This window comes from Chaetodon trifascialis, chromosome 20, assembly GCF_039877785.1.
Source record: "Chaetodon trifascialis isolate fChaTrf1 chromosome 20, fChaTrf1.hap1, whole genome shotgun sequence".
NCBI classification, from domain to species: Eukaryota; Metazoa; Chordata; class Actinopteri; order Chaetodontiformes; family Chaetodontidae; genus Chaetodon; species Chaetodon trifascialis.
Genome location: NC_092075.1, coordinates 11,163,029 through 11,188,914, shown reverse-complemented (window position 1 = coordinate 11,188,914; position 25,886 = coordinate 11,163,029). Strand labels below are relative to the sequence as shown.

Genomic DNA, 25,886 nt, shown 5'->3' with positions numbered 1-25,886 from the left:
AGGACTGCCTGTAGGAAGAAGGAGATAGTCAAAGCACGAGAAGAAGAGTAATTATATACGAACCTGACTTTAAAAAAGTTGGGATGCTGTGTAGAAAAATAAACAAAAATGGAGTTGCAAACAAACTGTGCTTACTGACAACAGTTTTACAAAGTGTTCCTGAGCTCATGTAGTAATATCCTTTATGCAATCATGTGTTCACAAAGTGGTGAACCTCTCTCCATCCTTGCTTGTGAACGACTGAGCGTTTCTAAGATGCCCCTTTCATACCCAATCATGACACTATCACCTGTTACCAATGAACCTGTTTACCTGTGGAATGATCCAAACAGGTGTTTTTGGAGCTTTCCACATCGTTCCCAGTCTTTAGTTGCTCCTGTCCCAACTTGTTTGAAAGGTGTTGCTGCATCAAATACAGAATAAGCCGATATTTAAAAAACACATTCTGTTTTATTCAAGTTTTTCACAGCGTCCCAACTTTGGCAGTGAATATGAATGCAAGTTTAGCAGAAGAATATTCTTTTTAAGGATTCATTTGCACTGTTGTTTTTGTTTTACGACTTCCACCAACATTTCTGTACCCCACAGCAGTTACAGTCAGTTTCTGAACATCAATTAGTGGAAGAACAACACAAGAAAAACAACACAAAATAACCCTTGGTAATTCAATTTTGAACATTATACAATGATTTTGCACCCTTAAAAACTCACTAAAACTTGTACAGCTTTTCATTTGCACTTGAAATACAGAAGATAGACTATAAGAGATGTCTGAAACTGAATATCCAGAAGACATTTTTGCTTTTAAATGAATATATTCATCATGCAGAACAAGAGTAGAGGAAGATAACTGTAACTGAACACTTGCACAGCATGTTCATCACTGGATGGTTGATATCAGCTCTAAGAATTCTACTCTTTTTGTGTGAAATCCAAAGACGATGATGGTTGAGTCCAGAGGACGTAGAACAGAGCGATGACTGTTCAGAGAAGACTGGTCAGACTAATCAGATGACTAAAAATCAGGGGAAAATTCCCTCAGGTGAAATCAAAGAACTAGATGAAGTTTAGCTTCTGTGTCGTGGGTACAGAAGATCCTCTTGAGGTCACACAATTGTTGGTTTGTTCAGTACCCCTCTGACATCAGATTAACACAATGAATTTTCCATATAACTGAATGTATGTTCTTTATTTCATTGCTTTTTTTGATGCATTTGATATGATCATTTACTGGATATTAATATTTGCTATGATAGATCCCAGCCTCGTGTGGAAACTGAAAACAGGATACAAACAAGATAAAAGCTCCACGTGCGAAGGATTTAGAACGCTTACATCATCTTCAGGCCCATTACACATGACACAAGCAAAAGATCTTAGCGCTTTGATTTTGCTTGAAGGAATGTCTCCCAATTTTTAGCAATTTCATCAGTCTGACCAGTCTTCTCTGAACAATCTTCTCTCTTGTTCGACATCCACTGGACTCTTGATCTGGATATTTCAAACGAAAGTGGCAGAATTCTGAGAGCCAGATGTAACTGGCTGTCGTGCTTGTTCATTTTATTCTGTGTTAATGTTCAGTTAATTTCCTCTATTCATGTTCTCCATGATGAATACATCCATTCATAAGCAAAATAGTGTTCTTCATATTGTTAGAAAGACTCAAACATCTCTTATAGTCTGAAGCCTCCCCCATGATCAGTGAGCAATTTTGTCCCTCCTTACAAACAAACCTGAAATCAAACTCATGATTGGTCGTGTCGCTGGTAAACTTTCTCCACACTGTGACCTTTCTCAGTCAGTTTGAAGCCCTTTCAGTGTGAACTGGACTCATTAAAGCCTCCATTGAGTCCTTTAGATGTGATGCCAGCCAGATTTGTGGATGCAGCGCTGGTCCCACCATTTTATCTACTGGACGTAGTTCTCGGTCCGCTGGCTGTGTTCCCTCATAAGCGTGCAGTACTGCACCCACTGCTTAAAAAGTGCCTCGACCCTCCGCATTTAAAAACACTGTACATCAATTTCTAAATGACCATTTTTATTATACTGTGTTTTTGTGTGTACTCTTTCAAACAGCTGATTCTGGAGATTGTTTGATTTAATTAATCTCAGCATTTTATTCTAGTGGATGGCCTTGAAGAGTGGGTTACCATCAGGGATGCTGTCCTGGACTATTTGAAATCACATTTATGAAACTTAACTTTTCCAGTAGTGATTAATGATGCCTGTTGATTTGATTTTTTGTCATCCAGCTGCTCCCTCTTGGCCTCCTCCAGCGCCTCTCCACTTACATAATGTGAAATTGTCCTGTGTTACTGTATTATTTCATGCCACTATTTTAAACCTGTTACCTGGAACCCTGTCATCAGTGTCTGCCTGCCTGCCTGCCTGCCTGCCTGCCTGCCTGCCTGCCTGCCTGCCTGCCTGCCTGCCTGCCTGCCTGCCTGCCTGCCTGCCCTCCCCTTTTTTCCCTTTTTTGTTTGCATTATTTTTTTGTGAGGCATGATTTATATAAAAATAAGGTATTCAAGGTATCATTATGTGAAGGTAGATATTTATTCCAGCATGTTTTGGGTCAACAAGACAATGACAGGGTTTCACGTTTTCACAAAAATCTGACGAACTTAGAAACATGATTCTTTTCTTTACAGTATGATACAGTAACAATGTATTCTCATTTGCCTAAGTTTGGAAGAGGTCAACAATGAAACCTCTCGTTGTGTTCAGTGTGGGTTGCGTCACATGCTTTTAAATGGTGGGCAAGCACTCATGCTCATCTGGCAATGATGACATTTTATCACATTTTCTTCATGTGCAAAATTAAAATGGTCATGCAAAGAAACATTTCTTCAAGTGACTTTTCTGCATAGAACAGTTTGACTGGAAAAATAAAGTGTTTGCCAGTTTGTATTAAAATGTGTCAAATGTGTTGCATGACTCAGTTGTTCCTTTTCAGGATGACTGTCATTTCAGGGCAGAGACTTGCAGCTGGAAGCACTATGCAGCAGCCCCGATCCACACCCATCTACAGTAACTAGATGACGTTCTCAAAGAGCTGCATGGAAGCCATTATATTTTCATCCTGTGGAGAGGTGAAAACAGATCCGAGAGGAAGTGTGTTATTTTTGCACAAAGCTGCATGAACTCTGTCAGTCACAGTGTGCTAAAAACTGCTGCTTTGATGATGGGTTCACCTTTTGGCAGGTGTCAATGAATTCATCAATAGTCACCACTCCGTCTCTGTTGCGGTCCATTTTCTGAAAAATGTCAGACATGTTCAGGATTCAGTATATTCAGATGAGAAGGGTTATACCCTGTGGTTTACTGGTTGCAATGTACCTGGAAGAATCTCTCCACATGCTCGAAAGGGGAATCGTCTCGTACACTGGGTAAGGTATACCTGCCCATCATATCATAAATGGAGGTCATTATTGCCATCATTTCCTGCAGAACATATGGCACATATGCAGAAATGAGGACACTGCAGCATATTTTGGTGTATTTTCTCATGAATGAGATTTTGGTTGTTGAATGTACCTCTTTAGTAACGTAGCCGTCTTTGTTGATGTCATACAGGTTAAATGCCCATCGCAGTTTCTCTGTAACAGAACCTCGAAGCAACACGGACAATCCTATCACAAAGTCCTGTTTAAGCAAGAGGAAGTGTGATCATTAGCTTTAATTAAACAAAAATCTTTGCGATAAATGACCATATATCAACATACAGTGAACTCACCTCAAACCGGATGGAGCCACTTCTGTCCATATCAAATGCGTTGAACAAGAAATGTGCATAGGTGGTTGCATCTGAGAATATAATGAATATACAGGGTGGGACATTAACAGGAATTAGCCATGTTTAATTGCAATACATTTCCAACTTTATTTTATACTGAGTCATGACTAACTTTTGTTGTCTTAAAACATTTAACACCTTTTTCATCTTGTCTTTCAATTCATTGGAGATGAATGATTTTTGATGCAGGTTAACCAAATTAATTTTCAGTGTTTAGTCATTTTGAAATTAGCTTGTGAAATGAAGCTTGCTATTCAAAACAGGAGCATGGTTGACAAAGAAATAACAGCAGTGAGTCAGTAAAGGCAAAATGCTTATATGATGCATCTTTGCATTATTTATATACTTTACCTCCTTGAGGGAAGAACTGGGAGTAAATGCTCTTGAAAGTTTCCTCATCCACCAGTCCACTGGGGCATTCCTGTTGAAAGAAACACAGTTACATCACTTATGTGAGTGCTGCTTAAATTATTATAAGACATTAGATTTTGATCCAGCTTCAAGGATTTAACATAAATATTGTTTAAAAATGTGTCAAAAACTAAACAGATTGAGATTAACTGCACTTTCTGCAGCTGCCAGTTTCAGCTCAGGATTGTAGCAAATATGTGCATTATGTAATTCAGATTTCATAAGTTGATATGAGAAAAGTAATCTTCTGTTAACCTGACGAACATATGACAGAATTAGGGAAACAATCTGTGGGCAGATGGGCATCAGAGAAGCAGAACTAAGAGTTGCTAGATGGCTTCACAGAGGCTTAGATTTGCTCTTGAGTAGAAAAACTTGCAAAAGTAATCCCCTCTTGTAAAACATCACTCATCATCCTGCCTGATGAGCCCATTATTTAAAGATAATGTCACTGATGCTGTTATTCTATCATGCTGTGCAGATACTGTTCCTGACAGCAGTGCGGGAATGTGGCCACTAGAGGGAGAGCAAGTTATCCAAAATCTTCATTAACTGAACAGGGAAAACCTTCACTGAGGCCTTTTGTGCTTTTTAATTAATCCTCGCAATGCAAGTACCCCAGAGTAATACAATAATGAACAGGCTGCATGTTTACAAGCTGGCGTGACATGTTCTTACATCCAGTTTTGGGGGAAATTGAGGGAAAATGCAAGAAAAGAAAAGGACTCGGTAGGCTACAACAGCACAACGCGAACACAGAAAAAAGCAAGCGAGAGAACATTTGATTTTGAAAGCTAAAATCAATTAAAATGGTCTGTTTTTTTAGCAGATGTCACTTAGCGGAGCAGCAGGAACATTTCTTATATCACTGACCAAATAGGTGAGTCATATGTAATATTTTCATCCTCCAGGCATTGGCAGTTCATTGTAAATACAGGTTTTCATTACATACAAAAAACCCTGCAGCATCCAGTTTCACTAAGACCTGCAATAAGCTGCTATATAAATCTTTTTCACCATCGACATTTTGACTTACGACAGCAGGAAAAGCTCAGGTGGGACAAGTAACATAAGTAATGTCTCTTCGCCTGCTGCTGTGACAAGTCAGATCGTCTGCTGTGGAAAAGGTCTCTCTGGTTATTTACAGATAACCTGTGCAAATTTCATTAGAGGTTTGTTCACACTCAACATTTTCCACCACAACTCATTATGGCTGTCGTTTTGCCCTCAGAAACCTCACAACATACTTGCAAGCTTTTTTCTTTTAAGGATTGATTTGCTTACATCAGCTTGTGCTCTTCTTCTGCCTCTCTTTAAGGCAATTAGCTGCCTTTAATGGCACATTACAGTCACTAACTGTCAATATGCATTACCTACCTGAGCAGTGCATGAATATATATCATGTTACCACTTCACTTGTGCGTGTGCGTCCTCATACCTAAACGACTGAACAAGCCGATTGCCAACGACTCCCAAAACGACAAATATGACAGTTGGAGAGTACCAGAAATGGGTGCAGTTTGCTTTAAGCACAAAGACTGCTTGGTTAAGTTTAGGAAAAGATCATGGATTAAAATGTACTTTACTACTATGGGACGTTACTTAAATATGTTATGTACTTTCTCGCTCTTTGTACTATGTCTCTTGACTTCCTCCTTTGATCCATCAGTAATCAGTATGTAAATGTGGGTTGCAATAACCTGTTTGCAGCTCTATGCGTGTTTGTAGAACACAAAGATTTAAAGAACGCAGACACCTGCTCATTAAAAAATTGCTGTGCAATGCCACTAGTGGTCCAAAAGTGCACAAGGTATCTGTAATATCTGATTCGCTGAGTAAATGTGTAAATTTTGAATTTTATATTGTACACTGATGCAATCTAACTAATTTTTTTGCTTTAAGGACATGGATAAAAACTCAGTTTTTCATGGTTTTGTTCTAAGTTAGGTATATTATAGTATTAGAGCAGAGAATCATATTTTAGAGTGCTCAGAAGATGGTAAAAATATATATCAACAATATTTCTGCTAAAAAAAAAAAACTTTTTATGTTTTTTCTGTAAATTGCTGCAAGATTTTACCTCTTCAAGCATCTGTTTAAATAAAAGAGCCTGAGAAAGAGGAAACATATGCAGCTGGTGATGAGGAGTCACAGGTTGGCTTTACGTGCTTCCAACAGTTTGGGGAAAGCCAAGGTTCACGTCCACAAAGAGACAGTTTCTCACACATTTTGGGCCCATGCAGACATACATGTACTGCTCACACATACATGCTCACTATGTCTCTCACATACACACCTAAACACATGCTGAAAAGAGTACATACTGTGTGGTTATGATAACGCAACCCAACTATTAAACAACCCATATTGTTGTATTGTTGTTGTCTCTCTTACCATTCGTGACTTAATTTCTATCCTCACCTTGTATTTTATTGTCTACCCCCGTTCACCATCTTCACAGAGGAGTGGAAGCTGTTAAAGCAGCAGACTGAGGTCCATAGTTTTAGAAATAAAGGCCATGTGGTGTATATTTAGTTTAAGGGTTTTTAAATACTGTCCAAAAGTTGGCTTTCAGCTGCCCCCCTAAGCCGCCATTGCTATTGTTAAAGCTTCACAGATAACTGCCAAGGTGACGACAACATGCTCGTAAAAAAGTTGCTGTCATGTCTGATGACATTTGCAAAAATAGAATCTCATTCTTTCTCGTTTGTATGAACAACTACCCCTGACTGTGCCAATTGTTTTCATACATTTTTGAAGCCCCTGTAAAGTGACTGAAGCTCCTTTCTGGTGAACTGTGTCTGGGCTTGGAGCTGGTCGAGGCCCTCGGGTTGGTGACGCACCATGGAGAGTTCAAGGTCGCCGTCACAGCTGTCTGTCAGCGGGAAACAGAGAAGACAGGGGGATGGGGAAGGAAGAAAGGAGGGGAGAAATAGAGGTAAGACAAGAAAGAAAGAAAGAAAGAAAGAAAGAAAGAAAGAAAGAAAGAAAGAAAGAAAGAAAGAAAGAAAGAAAAGGAAAGGAAGGGTGGGGGAGGAGTTGAAAATTCTAGAAAATCAAAATAGATGGGAGGCAGAAAATGAAAATGACAGCACATAACTCAAAATGCTCACCATCTTTACACAAACAAAACAGAAATTTGAAAACAAAAATGGAGAGGTTTAAGAAGGAAAGGTGAGACAAGGAAATGGGTGGGAGATAAGAAGGAGTGAGTACAGTATTGGATAAAAATGATGAGTCAGAGGGAAAGATTTTTCCACAGAGAACCGGGACAAATTATGAGAGAGAGCAACTTGTAGCTTGGAGAAACAGTGGTGGGAAGAAATAAATATGGTCAGAGGAAACAAGCAGATATGCTGCAGAGGACAGCTAGCAGGTAAGCGCAGTTAGGAACAAAGGCCTGTAATTGTGGACACTTAGCCGTGTTTCTCACTCATTCCCTACTACTTCCTACTAACTCGTGTTCGCTCTGTTGTGGACATTTTTAAGGCCACTGTTGCATTAAAAAGCATGAATTTCATCTTCAGTAAAATGGTGGAAAGGTAAACGCAGGTAGCAAACAGGGAGCGATGTCAGACAAAGCCTTAACTTGAGCCTTAACAGAAAATCACAGCGGTCACTAATTAACGCTGATGAAGTTCCGTTTAGCCTATCACTGAGCCAGTATGCACAACAACACACCTAAATCCACTGCAGCCATAATTAATCTTATTAGTGACACCTGTGTTTGACAAGTCTACATGTCTGCAGGGAGGAATCCATAAAAAAGAGGGTTATTATATCAGCCAAAGGGACAAAACTGTTCAAATTCAGTGCAAAAAAATATGAAATAAATAAGGGAAACAGTTTATAGAAACAGCTGGGATGAAGTGAAATTAAATAACAATGCACAGAGGAACAGCCCCAGAAGTACTCACCATCTTTACAAGAAAAACACAGAATGAGGAAAGGTGATGAGGAAATGAGGGGGGAAGAAGAAGAAAATGGCAGAATGGTTAAAATATTTGACTTGACACAAAATTTACCAACACAATGAAAGGATAGATTCGCATTTTAAAAATAACATCACTATATGAACAGGAGGGAGAATTACAGTGCCCAGTAACTCTTTCTATGTATGTGAATGTTGATTTTAATTGTTTTAAGAAGACTTGAAAATATGAATCTATCCCTCAATAAACTACAGCTGGCTTGGCATGCTATCAGTCAACAAAATCAAAAAGCAACGAAGTTTGACACCACTTGTGTTCTGATGCTACATGGAAGACCAAAGATGAAGGTTCTGACATGCAAACATCCTGATTTCACGTCCTCAAACTTGCTCTTTATGTCTTACCTTCGAGCGATAAGGGCTCCCAAATCCCAAACTGTTTGAGCACCACAACAAACAGTCCAATGACAACAACAATGGCAATAACTTCCATGCCATCCAATCCCATTGTCGCCTTGCATTAGCTCCTGCCTATACAAAAGACCTTTTAAAAAAACTTAACGTCAACAAATGCCTTTGTAAGAGTGATGCTGAATGTGATCAGCTTGGATCATCACAAACATCCTCTCTGTCCTCCAGTCACCTTGTTTTTTTTATCAGCGTTTCTGTACAGGCATCAGCTACTACGTTCACTTAAGCGAAACTCCTGACTTAAACCACTGAGCTGATAAAAAGCTAATAGACTGAGTGCAGAGCATCCTCCTTTAAGTAAACAGGTTCAAGGTCCAGCATGTGCTCCTGCAAGGAAATATCAATCCCCCAAAATCATCCAAAGCTACCTCCACTCGCAAATGATCCATCTCTGTTACTACTCGCTGGCATTTTACGTCCTGGGCCGGTTCATTTTAGGATCTCTCCCACAACTCCATCAACTCAGGGGCTCCACCCCCACTCACTCCATCTACTCTCACTCTGTCCTCAGTCTGTGTGTGGCGGTGGCGGTGGTGGTGGGGTTATTACTGAAGGAATTTCTTTACTAATAGTCTCTGATTGACAGTCCACGTGCTTTGATTTGCTCAGTCATTTCAAGGATGTAAAGCTGTAAAACCAAGCATTGATCCACATTTGCTGATGGCTGGGATATGAACAGCACTTAGAATAAAGGAGCCTGCCCTGCCCTCTGTGGCGCTGCTTGTGTCTACTAGGGTAATTCAGCACTACGCATGGTCAATAACTCAGAGGGATTGACTCAGAGCTGATAAACATTGTGACCGTTGTGACTGTAAAAACGTTGTAGTTAAGAATAGTAAAGTTGAAGTGAATTATATCTGTGCTGCGGCCTCCTGCACACCTCAGAGGCTGATTGTGAAAAATGCTCCACACGGCATACATGCGGTGAGTCCTCCTGGTCTCAAAAGGCTTTTTCACAAGCCTGCAAGTTGCTGTTCAGACATGAGTGAGTCTTTGTATGATTGAGCTGTGATGGAGGAGATGAATATGAGTATAGTTCACAACTGATGACTCGGCAAAACTTAATGGACCCAGTTAAAGTAGGATGGGGGGTGGAGAGGAAATCAATTGCTCAGAGCTTAAATATTGGTCTATGGAGAGAAAGCGGGCCAGAAATGCTGGGAGGGTTTATGTAAAAGGACTTATCTCAAACTGATACTGAAATAACTAATGTATTGGGATAGTGCCATTCCAAAAACTACTTGGAAAATAAACCATCATCAGAGCTGCACAAGTGGATATGTCTCGCATTGCAAAATAACCCTAAAAAATAATATGCTTAACTTTACCTTATGAGTCAGCAGTGTGTAAACTGTGAAATCAGAGGTGATGGATTGTCTCATAAAACGGTACAACTAGTTATCCTTTGCCTTAGAACATGGATTTTTGCAGTGTTTTTGACATGTGGGTTCATCCTACCTCACCAGATCAGAAACACACTCAGCCATTACACCAACATGCAAGATGTATGAGCTCATGTGGAAACTCGCCTGCCATAAAAATAATGCAGCATTATACTGTTTAATGCACCCTAAGTGCTGAGCTATCCCTGTTCTTCTATTAAATACAGACAAGAGTGAGGTGGCTTAAGCATGCAGAGATGCAGACAGTGCAGCCATCAGTCTCACCGTCGGCTTTTAATGACTGCAGTGAGAGCATTATAGCTCAGAGCCCGAGGCCATCAATCAAAAATCTATCACACAAGTTCTCGTCACACATTTAAACACTCTTAACTTTATTCTCTCTCAGCTCCGCTTCTTAGTGCACGCCTTTAACTCATTCATTTGATTTTTTTTGAGATGAAATCACCTTTCTGGAAAGGCTTCATACACATGTCTTGCACTGTGCATCATCAAACTTTGAATGGCATTGTCAAACAAGGATGTTTCTAAAGGGATGCCATTCTAGATGCCATTTTTATTGCAGTATTTCCATCATCTGTCGGCCATTCATGGATCTCCTTTTAACAGCTGATACGATTTGACAGAGAGCGCAGATGTTCTCACTGTCTGTAATATTATATGACAGTTGGCTTCCTCTCATACAGTTATCAAGGAGCAGAATGTGCAGGAGGCCCAACTGCAGCCAAAATATTTAGACTTCTGGATTTGCTGATTTCACACAGGAAAATACCCTCGTTTCCTTTCCAAACAGCAAAATCGGTAAACCCTCAAAAGCATTAATAAAGCAAAGTAAGTAACAAGATACTGTAATTATTTGTGCAAGATATTGGTTGCGCTTCTATAAGAACCTTTATTATAAGAGAACATTCAAAGAAGCCCTTTAGAAATGAAGACTATGATTAAAAAAAACAAAAGAGGGAGAGATTTGTAGTGTAACAGTGCAGCAGTGGGTTTGCCAACATTTAGTGTCACAGCCAAACAGGCATTTAAAAACCTTTGTTCATGCTGTACATTGCATCATGGAATTCAACATCTTTTTCATTATAATAACACATTTTCCAGCATGTCCTTTTAAATGTTAGGAACATGTGATTCTGGGAGAGCACATCTCTGGAAACCACCAGCCTTTTTATTGAGTTGTTCTGCATGACACAACCTGTGTGGGAGTGAGTGCAATCCACCTCTTACTGTACACAGACGGCGGTGCAGGAGATATTCAGGTGCTATAATGTCTGCAGACCACTGGGTGGCGTTCAAGTTGAGGAGATGTGCCTAAACCTTTAAGAAACGTTTCCATTTTAATAGGAAACAGTCCTGATGGGTGAAAATAATAGTAAGTTAGAAAACTGATGTATTTGAGTAGTGATTCAGTGCAATCCTGCTGTAGATTTTCTTAAAAGCCTCACAAATGAATGATCAGAACCATCTCCTGATATCCAAATTAGGGATGCAAAATATTTCAGTTGTATGATGTTTTACAGGCAAAATACTTCAGTCATCAGAGCATTTGTTCTGTGACTGTTTTCATCAGTGTGGTGTCCGAGGCTCATGGCCATCTGTCTGTTGGCAGAGAGAGAAGTCAGCAGTAAACGAGCCTGGATGACAACAGCGGGAAATTTCTGGAAAGCACAGAGGAGAGATTTTTGTCTGCTCATCACTGTGTTTGTTAGCCAGTCTGATTCAAATGTCAGTGGGTAATCTAACAATTCAGAGAGACTGCTTCCACATCAGTTGAAGGACAGGGATTGTGTGATATTGCTTTGACAGACTGTAGAAATGTCTGTGCTGCTTGTCAAGTGCACGCACACAGCTGACTGTCTGCCCGCACAGAAGGACAGTGTCAATAATTCAGACAAACCAAGAGAATGGGGGCACGTAGGGGCAATCTGTGGAAGGCACTGTGCTCTTCATCTTGAGAAGATACCACTTCACCATTTGTGATACGTAAACATGATGAAAGGACACCCACAGCTATGTGTTTTTGCACTTGTTTGAGAGGGAGGGAGGGATGTGTGATGGATCAAACTTAATTCTATGAAGGAGGATCAGAGGTGAGAGGGAAAGCGGCAGCGGGCCCTTCATTGACTGATTAGCTTCTGAGATGAAGTGGCGTTTGGTGAAGAGAGAGGTCTGCGCTGTAAACACTGACTAGAGGGAAAGAGGGGCAATAACATACAAAAGATACATGCTGTAGATGGGTCAGGTGCTTTAAAATTCATGTATTCTGTAGTGCAGGGGATTGAAGGCCTGCTCTCCTACTGTATCTCCCTCCTGCTTTGCTCTGCTTCCCCAGCTGTCACACACAATCATGCAGATATTCAATATGTTGTGTTGTGGTTTTGGGTGTGGGCCTGGTGGTGTGTCTCTTTATGGGCCTGTACCTGGTCCTTGTTGCGTGGTACTGGCGATAATCCACTTGACGAGACAGCATTTCATCAGAGATTTACGAGAGATCCGTGGTCTCTGCCACTTGGAGCCCTCTGTTTGTCCACCCGGGTTTGGATCTTTCCCGTTGGCATCGGGCAGCAGACCGCCATCCACCGCCTTCTCGTCCGCCTGAGGAGGACAGAAAAGAAACTGTCCCCTGAGAGAGACAAGAGAAACTCGTTGCAGACAGACCTTATGGTACTTGTGTAGTTTTAGAGGTCTCCACCAGAGGGTTCACCTGACCACACCAGCAGGCAGGGAGAAGAAAACAAGCACCCCTGCTGTGATTTCTGTTGTTATGGCAGACAAGTTTGCTCAGCGGATGGGCAGATGGTCCACCGCTCTGAAATATGTCAACAATTATTCAAGCTATTTCATGACATTTGGTACCGAGGATGAATCTAATACAACTTCGGTGCACTTTGAATGCCACCATGGGGTTTCTCAAAGTGAACAATGATTGGATGGATTACCATGTAAATTGGTACAGATCTCTTCACTTTTCATTGAGCATCATAAATTTCACCAATAAACAAACACCATCCCCACCGGCCTCAGCTGTACCTTGTATTTAGGACTGATGATGATAAAGATGATGATGATGATGATGATGATGATCATCATCATCATCATCATCATCCCACTCTCTCCTATCATGTCTTGTCAGTTCTCTGCTGCACTGTAATTACATGTTAACACATAACACATTAAATAATGCTGGAAATGCCCCCAAAGTACTCAAAAAAAAGAAAATGTCTCTGCACTGCAACTTGGAGTTCTGTGTTTTCGGCCAACAGGTCTTCAAGCCTACAGACTAAGTTTATCAGCTGCTAGGTACACATGACTAAAATCTTCATCTCTCCTTTGTTTCAATGTTATTACACGTCAATATGCCAGATTTAGTGCTTCCATCTCCCCTACACTTCTCGTCCAGTGCACAAACGCCACCTCTTGCTGATCAGCTGCAATAGTGTTGTGTGGTTCGGTCCAACCCTCTTTCTTTGTTTCCCATTAACTGAACCAGGCCTGTGTACAAAAACTGTATTTTTTCTCACTAACAGACCAGACAGTTAGCATTCACTGCATTTCAAATTCATCATCAGCAATCTTTCTCCAGAATGACTCACCCTGCCTTTAACATCTGACATATTACATGTCTGCTACAGCAGCATCTCACACTGAGCCCAATTTAAGCACATTTTCCACCTGCACAGCTCCCCATAACTGCCTTTTGGGAAGGACAAGTTATATATTCAGAAAGGTTTTAATCAATAATGGTGGTATGACATGACAGCAGCTTTGGCACTGGCAAGCTAGATCTGCTTTCATCGCTATATATAGTTAAACACAGCGAGGCTCTTGTGACAGATGGACCAGCAGCAGGTCAGATATCCAGCCAACTGGTGAGTATGGATGAACAGATCGATACCTCAGTAATCAATACTTCAATGCTCAAACACTGCTCATTTGATATTACCGAGTGTTGATTAGAAAGATTTATTTGTGTTTATCATACTCAGACTCTTTGCACCTACATTTGTGTCAAGCATATTTCAATGTTGCAGTTCACAAGGGATCAGTTTCCATAGTTCTGTAAAAAAAAGTGGTATTTTTAGGCATTATACATAAATATGAAGGAACTTTTAAATGTGTTTCGTTTCTGGAAGAAGAGAGTACAAAAATCTAATATTCTTCTAACATGAGCACTTATGAGAATAGGGACATGTGAGCTCTCTTGTTTCCAATTATTTGCACCATCATGTAACATCCTCTTACCTCACACTGGATGCACAATCTCTGTTTCTATATTCAGTTTAATATTTCAGCAATAATTAAGCTGTTCATATCTGAGCTGCTGAATTTAAACAGTACAACAGATTTAGGATGATAGCTGCGATGCCTTTGGGTTTTGTGTGATTGGTTCTCTTTCTGTTGTGAATATTTTGTTTTTTCAGGGACCGTCTTTGTTGGACTGTGTCTCGTACAGTATGTGTTGACTTTCAGTGTTACTGTATAATACCCTGTTTTACCCAGCACTTTCTTTTTTCTTCCACTTTAGATTTGGCTCATTCCTTCCTTTTGTTGTTTGGACCTTTAGAGGCGGTTTTCTTAATGCTCTTGTCTCCTTTGTCTCAGCAAGTCTTCTCCTTGCTTGCGATAATGGGCCTTATAAATAAAACAACTATCTTTAAGAGGTTGTTGCGTATGTAATGTAAAGAGTTTGTAGAAAAAATAGACAGAGCCACTATCTGGGGAACTCCTCTGTCCCCGTGGTCCCCTATATGAATATGAAGGGATGCCAAAGCATACAGAGCATTGAGGATGTCGCTCAATAATTCACACTCCTTAAAACTGCATCAATAAAATATCAGAGCTGGCTGGCATTTTCAGGTGAATGATGACGACAAGTAAAACACTAAGACTGATGCTGGATGGATCATCCAAAAGCCACAAAAGCAAACAGACAATTACTGTACTCACACATGCATGCACTCACACTGCATGCACCCATGCCAGATACACAACCATAGGAAAAAGCTAAAAAGTAGTCCTCGCGGTTCTGGAGTGTCTTATGGTTAGGGGTAACATATAATATAATAACCAAATGATAAAATATCAGTCATACTAAATCACCTGTGACCCATTTAGAATTTCCCTGACTCCATGCTGAGAAACTGGAGAAACTAAAAGATCTGAGGGGAGGGTAGACTGTGGTCTCTGCATCCAGAGCGCTGCATTATTAAAAGACCTGAAGCCATGTGTGCCGAGGAGCGAGATGCTGCCTGTGATCATCTGAGCCATCGTGAACACTGTGGGCGACCATCCTCCACCGATCATCACATATGTTACTGTGCACGCACGCGCACACACACATGCACGCATGCACACACACACAAGCTAAAACAAAGAGACAGCCTGCTTTCTGCCAAGATCGTGTCTTTCCTCCAGTGGTGATGGATGTTTCAGTGAAATGACAAACCTACTGTTTGCCCGCTTCGGATCTTTTCAAAGCTTGTGTCCAGGCTTCAGATCCTGCTGCCTGCACAGCTGAACATGACTTTTTACCACCTGTCATGCTTTATTTCTGTATTCAATATGATTTAGGTTTTCTGGTCTGAAGTCTCATCTGAAACAGGTGTACATTATGTATTTATATTACTTAGTACTTTCACGTCACTGCATATGGTCAATAAGTAAAATATAATGCATTTTTATAGATCAAATTTACAGCATATAAAGTTGTTAAAGTTAGCTCCACACCAACCAGCTACAACATTAAAATTCTGCTTGCACGTTAGTGCATTAATAATTATAACATCCCAATAATATGATGCACATATATTACTTTCAAACGGGCATACTTATTATTTTTTTATCTTTTATATTTTAAGTAATTTTTACTGTGATACTTCTCCACTTACTACTTACATGCAAAGTATTTGAGTGCTTCTTCCACCACTGGAGATCACAATGCATGCCTCACTAAAATGCTTTTTCCCTGTAATGTTCAGTTAAGTTTTAATACTTTGTACTGTTGATAAATTCCAAAGTATTAAGGTCATAGTAAGTTTGCTACACAGTACCACAGGTGCACTACAGACACATACAGGAATTTCAATGAATCCTGCATGTTAGTCTGTTCAAGCAATAAGTAAATCAAAGCCTGTAGTAATAAATGTTTATTGTACCTGCATTGCGCCTGGATTTGAGCTGCTGTTTTGCAGAAAAATCGCTGCAATCCTCCTGCGCTTGTGCTCCTGAAGCGACCCTCTAGTGATCTGCAGCAGCATGCAGGGAGACAAGAGAGAAAACAGCTATTTGAAGGAGGAGCACAGCTGCTCAGAGTCCTGAGCTCACACACTGAGCTGAGCAGAAACACTATAAAACTATAATCATCGCAGCTACCGCTTAACAAATGACCCTGAAGAGGCAAGAGATCAGGCAGTCTGCAGGAGAGTCAAGATCCTCAATAGATACAGCAAGAGCATCAGGTCTGCTAACGCTGGTCCCAACAAGTGAAGAGGAGGCGGACAATATATAGAGCAAGGTGTGGATGAGGCGCTTACATCGTGACAAATATTATTAGCAGTGCCAGACATATTATAACCTGCAGTAATGGTGTATGGGTCCAAAGTCAGACAGGCACTAACAGTCTGACTCTCTGAGGAAATTAAAAAGGATTCCTGTGACACATACTGACCAAATACATTCTCTTTCTTTTATAGCTCTGCGTGCTTGGCTCTCTGTATGATCCTGCTCGGACATAATAATAACAATAATAATAATAATAATAATAATAATAACAGGAGGAATATTATATTATTGGATTTACAGTCTTTCCCATCAACAGACAGGACAATCTTGTAGGCTGCCTTTATCAATTTCTCATTTTCATTCAGCCACAGTTTGTTTTTTGGGGGACAAACTGTGATGCGTCACTTTCTTCTACCTGAAAAAGTCGTGCACAATTTGCAGGATCACGATGGCAATTTATCAACATGCAAAACTGCGTTTTTTGGTTTGTTATTGAGAGGAAAAACGGTCATGATTTGTTACTCAGAGAGATCTTTTAGTACAATTGAAGTTGTTGAATTGTGAATTCAGGAGGTTTATGGTTTGATTTTTTTCTTTCCAAATGCTCTCAAACCTCAGAAGATGACAAAACATTGAATAAACAGGCTGCATGTTGTTTTATAATCTGCTGAAACCACTCAGTTAAAACATTTGACATTGAAGTTTGACATTATAGCCCAGTTCGCACAGTGCACACTTTGTACTGTGCGCCTGTTTCTATGCACGGTTTCACATTAACTTGAGAGGTAAATGAATACGAGAGCAGGAAGCTGCCTCCTGTGCCCAAAATATGCTCTGACATTGCCTCTGCATCAGTTTAAGTGCCTCTTCTCAAATTCTATGAAAGTCATGTGGAGGAGGGGGGCTTTTTATTGTCGGGGGGAATCAGACAGAAACACAGAGATGAAGGCCAACAGTGAGGAAGAGAAAGAGAGAGGTGGGTTAAGTAATGCATGGGAGGAAGGAAATTTGGACCTTTCAAAGTCTGGACAAGAAACCAGCACTGAAGAAGGAGTTACAGGGATCATCAAAGTGATTTCAGCGATGATGCGAGCAAGGCTGAAAAAGTGAAGCATCTATATCTGAAATATACATTAAATTTGTCATTAGATTTATAATTTGGTTAAGATAGTGCTTCGTTGTGAGAGAACATATTGACAATAATATCTTTGCTACTGTCACCACCCTCCTCAAAATTGGAGAAATTCAATATTTTTGCTCTGTCTGCCCTTGTGTCTCTTATCTTCCTACAGGTCTGTCTCACTCCTGCAGACACTGAGGTTATTTTTAGCCTCACAAGTTCCAGAGAGCCTCACTTTCCCCAGTGCCTTACACATCGGCTCAGGGTTTAATTGAGGGTGTGTGTGCAGTGCAGATGTGCCTTTTGTGTTTGTGTGTGTGTGTGTGTGTGTGTGTGTGTGTGTGTGTGTGTGTGTGTGTGTGTGTGTGTGTGCGTGCGTGTGTTTGTGCCTGCAGGGGAGATTCTTTTATTTTCTCTCTTCCCTCATAAATGTTGCATTTCTTTCAGAATTTGTAAAACACTCACATGCATGGCCGCACATTTGAGCACATATTCACACTTTGTGTCCAGCTGTGCCACAAATATCCACTGCTTCTCATCCTTATGCATGATGAGAGACATGAACGTAACTTTGACATGTACAATTAAAACCTGTTTTTAAGTTACAGAGGCAAGACGTGCACGTTATGGGGAAGATGAGACAGCCTCATAGTAAATAGGACATTCTTCCTATTTGCTGCTGAGACATTTCACTTCAAGCCATTAATGTCAACCTCATGGTGGCGCTAGAGGAAATGTCCAGGAATTAACAGAGCCAGGATTCACCCTCTCTGTACGATGACTGTCTGGACTACATTTCCTGATAATCTATCAAATAGTGGTTGAGATATTTCAGTCTGGACCAAAGTGGTGGACCGACAGAACATCCGCTAACATGCAGCTAAAAATACCGTCTCCTCTCAGTGGAGCTTTACGTGTTTTATTTCCTGAATAACACCACATACTCATGACAGAACAATACTCACATATTAAGTATTAGTAGTACTTGCTCTACCTCTCTGTACTGCTGTTTGTTTCAAGCAATTTGAGTGAAAAGCAGAAACTTGTGTTTTTGCAGTATGGGTTTTAGGGGTTTAGCACACCAGGAAAAACGTCTTGAAATTCATTTAGTATCTAGATTCTTGACTTTTACAGCTTCCACAGTTCAGCTTTTCACACTGGATGCAGTATTATTGAAGATGTGGTGGAATATAGCCATTTCATATACCCTTTTCTGTACTCCACTCAGTTTTTTTTCCTGACCCATGAGGCTTACAGGAATCATAATGGCAAAGAATTTCAACAGTTTAATTAACTCAACAATCCTAATCCGCCCTATGTGTTAATTATGTATGTGCAGCTCTGAAGATGCTGTGATGGACGTTTTTATTGCGGCCTGCTGAAGGTTACAAGTTAATTACTCTGTGTGCCACCACTTAACTTAATTTCCACTAAAACCTCGGTCAGTGTGGAATACCGCAGATAACAGCTTCATATCATAATGCCTTTCTTCTTGCCTATATTATTAATGCAACACACACACCACATCAGACCTCATTTATTGTCGGCTGATTGGATTGGGTGAAATCATACTGAGCACTACTTGATTGCTCATCTCATGTAATATTTAATCGTTTCACATGTTCTAAGTATGTACACATTTGCATGCATGTAACACAATGAAGAGGGTGCAGAATCACTGACCTGAGGACTGATCACATACTGTCACTAACCAGTGAAAACTTAATGTCTATTTGGAAACAACAAAACATCAGTATATAAAATGTTTTGTGGCTGTGGAACACGTGCTGCTCCACAGGGCTCCATACTGTACCTGTTCAGACATGCTCAGCACCACAGACAGCTCCAGCACCTGGTCAGCACCACAGACAGCGGCTGAGTTCAGAGTTCACTCCTATTCATGGGGCTCGTGAGGCACAGCTGCAGCACATCTGCAGTCCTGGCTGTCCATTCTAAACCACAGGGAGAGCAGAGGTGAGCTACTACTGGAGCCATTCCTGCCTTGCCTTTCCTCAGGTTTGTCTGTATGACTGGTTTAATTTTTGAGGCAACAATTCTGTGTTTTGCTTTGGATGAATAAATATATAAATACCAAATATTTTAAGATTCTCACTCTGTATTACACTGTATTATAATTCCTCCTTTCTGTGTTTTATTTTCAGTTTGGACACCAGATGTCACTATTGTCTGTAACATACGACAGACAGCTGCTGACCTGCTGGCTGTTTCAGGCTTTTCATGGATACAAGTTCTCAACAAGGAACTCAAACCGTCTGAATAGACTCCACACACCACGCAGGAAGTTGAATGTGCTCTCTCCGTATATCACTCTCTCTCACACATTAATTTTTAGATTAAGATGATCCTAGTTTTACTCTCCTGACCTGTGATTACGTTCCAGCGCATAATCACAGGGTGTCTGTGTTGAGTTTACTGCGATACAGTGTGATTAGCCTGATGTAAAACCCTGTAATATTTATATCAGAGTCTACAGCCATTATATTATGGTGATTTGTCAGGGCTCTTTTTCTCTGCAGAAAGCCACATAAAAAACTCTCGACTATTGTGATGACAGAAGCTCTAGTTTACCAAACAGATGTTCCTGCCTCCAGGGAGCAAGCTGTATGTTTCTGTTCTAATAACTAGATGGGAAAAGAAAAGCCACAGGATGCCTGCAGCATTTGTATGTGTCCGCTGTGGAGCTTTCTTCCTGCAGGACGTTTTCTTTCTTTGTGTAAATCTCTTAATGATCATGTTTACCCTTCAGCGACAATGATTACTTACTGGGCAGAGAGCGTTGCCTTAAAAAAAAAAAAAAAAAACAGGAAATCTGTTAGTGCTCACAGACTTCTTGTCAAACACACTCATGCGTGGGCACACACACGGACTCAAAGTCACATAAAACGGATTTAGATTTTTCTGTAGTTACTCTGCAGCAGATTAAGAGCTGCAAACCGGGATTTCTTTCAGTTACCGGCCAGACTTTACTAAACAAACATACTAAGGATAGAATATCCACGGTCCGCCTCGGTTTCCTGACTAAGATGTGACGTTAGTCTGGAGGGAAAAGGGGGGCCCGCTGAGATCCCCTCACTATCTGCTGAAGATGTGAGAGGCTGTGGCTGCTTCTGCACCACCCCTTTCATTTCCCCACAATCAACAGGAAGACTGGAGGCCAAAGAGAGCGGCCACACTCAGCAGGAGAGGAAGGACGTAGAGGTCCAGCTGTACAGTCAGAACAAAGGAAAACAATCAAGGCAAAGGAATGAGCAAGAATCAGAAAGAAGTGAAGAAAATCCAGTCAGTTTATCTGCAGAACTTGGAAAAACTAAACCAGGGGATAAAGCCAGACAAGAAAAGTTGGAAACCAAAGGAAGGAGACTTTGCTGTGCAAACAGCGATGGAAAAGCTGCGACAGCCTCCCATAGCTGGAAAAGTCACCAAAAGCTCAGCACACACGCACAGAATCAGCAGAGATCTTACCTGCTCCATCTGCCTGGATCTTTTCAAGCAGCCGGTGTCCTTGCCCTGTGATCACACCTTCTGTCAGGGGTGCATTGAGGGCTACTGGACTGGTCCCCGGGGTCCTGGGCAAGGAGGCACCGGTTCCTGCCCTCAGTGCAGGAAGGTGTATCCTGGACAAAGCTACAGGCCCAACCGCATCGTCGCCAACATAGTGGAGAGCTACTGTCAGGGTCTGGAGGAGAGTGGGAGCGGCCCCTGCCTGCCAGATGTTGGGGTGACAGAGAGGGTTCCTGCTCCGGTCCCACGCTGCAGCAGACACAGAGAGGAGCTGAAGCTTTACTGCGAGGAGGACCAAGAGCTGGTGTGTCTGGTGTGTGGTCTCTCCCAGGAGCACAGAAATCATACCATGGTGTGTGTCCAGGAGGCTGAACAGAAGTACAGGGTGAGTTACGGTCTAATTAACTGCATATAGAAGAAGGTTCGGGAGATTGTTAAGATCTTACAAATGATCTATTATTGGGTTTTAATGATGTCTGTCTATTTAAAAACAACTGTACTCATTAGGATGCAGCTCAGGTGGAATGCATTTTATCCTATATTGTCCTCTGCCTGTAATGTTGGCAACATAATTGTATTGCTTTCTTTCTAAATTGTCAGTGACAATTGATTTTCTTCTCTAAACTTCATCACCTTTAACCCATTTTGTGGGTGCAAATGCTCCTTTTCTAGTACTTACTGTGGTCCTTTTATCATAGTTTGTCCCATGTTAATCACTGCTGTGCCTCCTTGGTTTCATACATGTATGCAGATGATTTAAGGGAAACATCAGTGTTGATTTACAATGTCTATTTTTCATGCATAACAAGATTTCAATCTCTATCTGTCTATTATTTTTGCTGCCAAACAGCCAAAAACAGCAGATGTGACTTTGTGTTGGAAGTGAGAGGCAGGTCAGTGTGCAGTGATGCTGTCTCTGTCCCATCAGGCATCTCTGAACAGCTCCATGGATTCTCTGAAAGCCGAGCTCAACACGGCGCTGCAGTGTGACAGGGAAGCTGAGGACGAGGTTAAAAAGCTCAAGGTGAGAGGGAATGCTTCAGGATACATATCAGAAAGCACACACTGCAATCACTGCTGCATTTCCTGCACCACCATAAATGTCCATTTTCACCCATTCAGTGTCTTAGAATCCGATTTTAGCAGAAAGAGATGAAAATATGTCTGCAAAACCAGTGTGATAATGTCTCCAATTTCACCACACCACAAATTGGACTGAAGGAGTGTTCTGCCTATTAAAATTTGGCTCTACAGTACAAAAGAGTAAAACATTGCATGGATTTTATGCTTCCATCTTTGTAGTCGTGCAACCACTGTAATTCTTGAGGTGAGCTCCTAGTGACAATGACCCCCAACCTATTTAGGAGCACACCGCTGACCTGAAGCAGCGCATTGAGGCCCAGTTCAGCGACCTGCACCAGTTTCTGTACCAGGAGGAGAAGCTGCTGCAGGTGAAACTGAAGACGGAGGAGCGTAGGGAGCTGATCCGATTGGATGAGCACAAGGCCCTGCTCTGCGTGGAGATCTCTCGTCTGCAGAGAGCCGTCCACGAGATAGAGGAAAAGCTGAAGGAGCAGGACCCCTTCACTCTGCTCCGGGTGAGTTCAGCTCACATGAACTTCATACACGATGAATGCAGGCCATCTGGAAGTTATTAAGAGCATGATGAGTCAGCTGTGGGGATGATTAAGGCGAAAAGTGCTGAGCTCTTGATTTCAAACTTATTTGTTTCCAAGACTATTTATATCACATTTAAACAAGAAGCAAAGAGGTAAAACTTGGGCTGAACGTTTTCTACATCTGTCTGTCATGGGACTGTGTGCAGAAAAGGCTTCAGAGCATTAAAGAAGGTTGCTTATTTGCAGCAGTCAAAAAGATGAGGACAGATCGGCTCTGGCTAGAGAAAACAGGACAGAGAGATGAGATGAGACCTATTAAGGTATAAAAAGCTGAATGACATCTCTCAGTGTGCACATTTTTAGACAGTTCCTGTGCCAAAATGTTAAACAAGCTGCAAAATCAACATTCAAGATTTCACTGAGCCCGGTGTGTCCAAGTTTGTGCACCATTCTTAAAGGCCATGAACATGTTGAACACGTCAGTTTGCATGTAAGAGTAAACTTTGACATACTGGGAAATATGTTAACACTGTTGCTACGTTTTGTAATAACAAAAGATTGGAGGGGTGAGTGTAGACAGGATGTAGGCCAGTGATCTCACCCGCTGATCTGGAGGATAAGGAGTTTAGTGCAGGCACGGGGCCACACTCAGGCCACGGCTGCGGGACTTTCCCCCAGCCACAGGGAGATCCCACAGGGTGGGATAGCGTGAGCTCAGACATTGATGTAATGTGGAAAAAGCTTTCTCTTCTTTGAGATACAACAAAACTAATCACCAGTCTCTGTCTCTCCTTTCCTGTGTTTATTCATGTGTCTCGTTTCAGAGCATCAAAGTCCTCCTCCAGAGGTGAGTGTGGGAAAAGCTTTTACCATTTGACCCTGCTTAGGTTTTGTTCATATGCTCTCTTTTTACTGTGCTGACTTTTTGCTTCTGTTGGCAGGCCTTCGCTGAAATTTGAGAAACCTGCATTTACACCGCCCAGTCTGTGCGAGGGTCGGTTTGCAGGGCCCCTGCAGTACAGGGTGTGGAAATCCATGAAAGGAAGCATTTATCCAGGTACTTTAAGTCCTGCTTCTCCTTAGCAAATGCAAACAAGCACTGAATTATTCAGAAACCAACACTGCTCATCAAATAATCTCTTAAGTCTTTTGTCATTTCATTTTTCTCGTTTAAAGTTCCAGCAGCCATCACATTTAACTCCAGCACGGCCAACCCTTGGCTCAGCCTGACCTCCTCCCTCACCTGTGTTCGCTACCAGACCTTTAACCACACCGTGCAGGACAATCCCTACAGGTTCAACGCTGCCCTGTCACTGCTCGGAAGCCAGGGCTTCACCCACGGACGCCACTACTGGGAGATTGAAGTCTATAGCAGCACAGTCTGGACTGTGGGGGTGGCACGAGAATCCGTGCCCAGAAAGGGAGTCATCAAAGCCCTCCCAGCCAACGGCTTCTGGACTCTGTCCCTCTCTTATGGGATACAGTACATGGCTGGCACTTCACCCCCAAAGGTGCTGTCGCTGGAGGAGCCACTGGCCAGGATTGGAGTATACCTGGACTACAAGAGGGGCCTGGTGTCCTTTTACAATGCAGAGAGCATGACACACCTGTACACCTTCAGGGAAACCTTCAGGGAGACGCTGTACCCTTACTTCAACTTGGGCTTCCTGGATAAAGTGCATGAAAATGAGCCTCTCAAAGTTTTCTTACCAAAGATTTAAAAACTGACAAAAAGACAACTGAAAGGGGAGGAGAAAAGAAACATGAAAAAAAAACTTCCTATTGTACAGAATTGAATACAAGAGTGAATTTGTAATGGTGAAATGTACATTGGATATTATAACTATGTATCTAATCAGACAATTTGTTTTCTTAGGATGGTGAGGGCAGGTAATTCCTTACCCATCCTAGAAATAAAATCTTGTGTATTTTAAAGAGGCCCTGGGGAGCTGTCGTGTAAACAAACAGAAGTCATGTTTCGCTGGGAGCAGCTTGCAGCCTTATTTCTCCCAGCATGTCTTGGCATGTTACCGCCACCTGTTGATCAGTGGAACAGTGCAACGCCATTGGTGGGACTGCACATTCATCCCGAAACACAGTGGAAATCCACCCACAAAAACTCCACAGGGAATCGTTAAGCAATGCTTTGTTTAACACATTGTTCAGTTTGTAGACTGGATCTACTGCCACACATTTCATTTCAGAGAAGCTGTGCTTCAGTGAAGAAGGTGAAACTGTCTGGTTACCTGCCTGTCGTGAGATGAATGCAGTATGCCATTATGTTTTATGTTTTTTTAAAATAATTCATTAATCTTTCTTGTGCATGATACACTTAATACATCCATTAATATATCTTTATCTCTCTATTCAGTGATTTTTAAAAAATTTTTTTTTTACATGTTTTCCATTGTGTTTTAGTTGATTACATGGTGTGATATCAGACTGATCATGTTTTTGCTGCAGTCAAGGATCTTGGGAGATGTTAAACTCTTTGATTGGAGCTGGTAGCAGAAGGCTTATCAGTCATACAGAACATAAAAGCAATGTGGGTTGAATAGTCTCTTTCATGTGAACAAATGGTTCTCATTTCACTTTATGCTTGTTGTACTCGATGCCTTGACTCTACCAACTGTTCACCCTCGCTGATCTGAGGGCTGATGCAAGTGGCGCCCAATATCACACAGAATTATATGGGTAACATTTTAATAAAAGCATTTCTTGAACCTTTTTTCCAAAGTGTGCTTATTTCAACAGAAAAATAAACAGGACATTTGTGTCACTTGATTACATGCTGTAAGATTTGTCATTGTTTCAAGTCACACAATCACTCCTGAGACAGGGGGAACAACACAAGCGCCTCCTTCAGGTGCAATCACTGCACTTTAACAAGAGGTTATTAATGATGCTTTCCTCCCTTTGTTCTTTCTTTGAGCCCAGGCATCTAAGCCTTTAACACCAGGCTGAAAATCAACATTTTATTGTCCTCCCTGCTTTAAAGTTTCAAGTTGCTCCTCTGATCACCTGTAATCACGCCCACCAGTGATGTCAAAGTGTACTGACAGGCTCCAGAGTCCACCTGTGTCACTGGAGTGAGTTAAGAAGTAAAATCAAG

At 41.4% G+C, this 25,886-nt stretch overlaps 2 protein-coding genes across 3 annotated transcripts; one reads left to right on the top strand and one right to left on the bottom strand.

Moving 5' to 3' along the window:
• Positions 1 to 2,534: 2,534 nt before the first annotated feature.
• Positions 2,535 to 16,489, bottom strand: LOC139348492 (calsenilin-like). 2 transcript variants are annotated; one of them, XM_070988664.1, is made up of 10 exons: positions 16,385 to 16,489; positions 16,168 to 16,257; positions 12,433 to 12,607; positions 6,958 to 7,082; positions 4,148 to 4,217; positions 3,737 to 3,807; positions 3,538 to 3,645; positions 3,340 to 3,444; positions 3,195 to 3,257; positions 2,535 to 3,082 (listed from the first exon to the last, which is right to left on the bottom strand). In XM_070988664.1, exons 2-10 carry the CDS (start codon positions 16,171 to 16,173, stop codon positions 3,035 to 3,037), a joined length of 771 nt encoding a protein of 256 aa, XP_070844765.1. In that variant the 5' UTR covers positions 16,174 to 16,257; positions 16,385 to 16,489; the 3' UTR covers positions 2,535 to 3,034. The 2 variants fall into 2 exon arrangements, with proteins under 2 accessions (XP_070844765.1, XP_070844764.1); XM_070988663.1 differs by lacking the exon at positions 16,385 to 16,489 and having other exon boundaries at positions 16,168 to 16,360.
• Positions 16,490 to 20,475: 3,986 nt separating this feature from the next.
• On the top strand, positions 20,476 to 25,497 carry trim69 (tripartite motif containing 69). The gene is made up of 6 exons (XM_070988660.1): positions 20,476 to 21,540; positions 22,084 to 22,179; positions 22,520 to 22,753; positions 23,599 to 23,621; positions 23,716 to 23,831; positions 23,951 to 25,497. The coding sequence occupies exons 1-6, from the start codon at positions 20,899 to 20,901 to the stop codon at positions 24,493 to 24,495; spliced, it is 1,656 nt and encodes a 551-aa protein (XP_070844761.1). The 5' UTR covers positions 20,476 to 20,898; the 3' UTR covers positions 24,496 to 25,497.
• The last annotated feature ends 389 nt before the right edge of the window (positions 25,498 to 25,886 follow it).

Bases quoted from the DNA above. Each gene is read 5' to 3' on its own strand.
- trim69 (XM_070988660.1), top strand. From the start codon at position 20,899: ATGAGCAAGAATCAGAAAGAAGTGAAGAAAATCCAGTCAGTTTATCTG. The intron at 22,180-22,519 runs GTGAGAGGGAAT...CAACCTATTTAG, and splicing joins ACGAGGTTAAAAAGCTCAAG to GAGCACACCGCTGACCTGAA. The intron at 23,832-23,950 runs GTACTTTAAGTC...TCTCGTTTAAAG, and splicing joins GAAAGGAAGCATTTATCCAG to TTCCAGCAGCCATCACATTT.
- LOC139348492 (XM_070988663.1), bottom strand. From the start codon at position 16,269: ATGCTGCTGCAGATCACTAGAGGGTCGCTTCAGGAGCACAAGCGCAGG. The intron at 3,808-4,147 runs GTAAAGTATATA...TTATATTCTCAG, and splicing joins CCAGTTCTTCCCTCAAGGAG to ATGCAACCACCTATGCACAT. The intron at 3,083-3,194 runs GTGAACCCATCA...ACCTCTCCACAG, and splicing joins TCATTGACACCTGCCAAAAG to GATGAAAATATAATGGCTTC.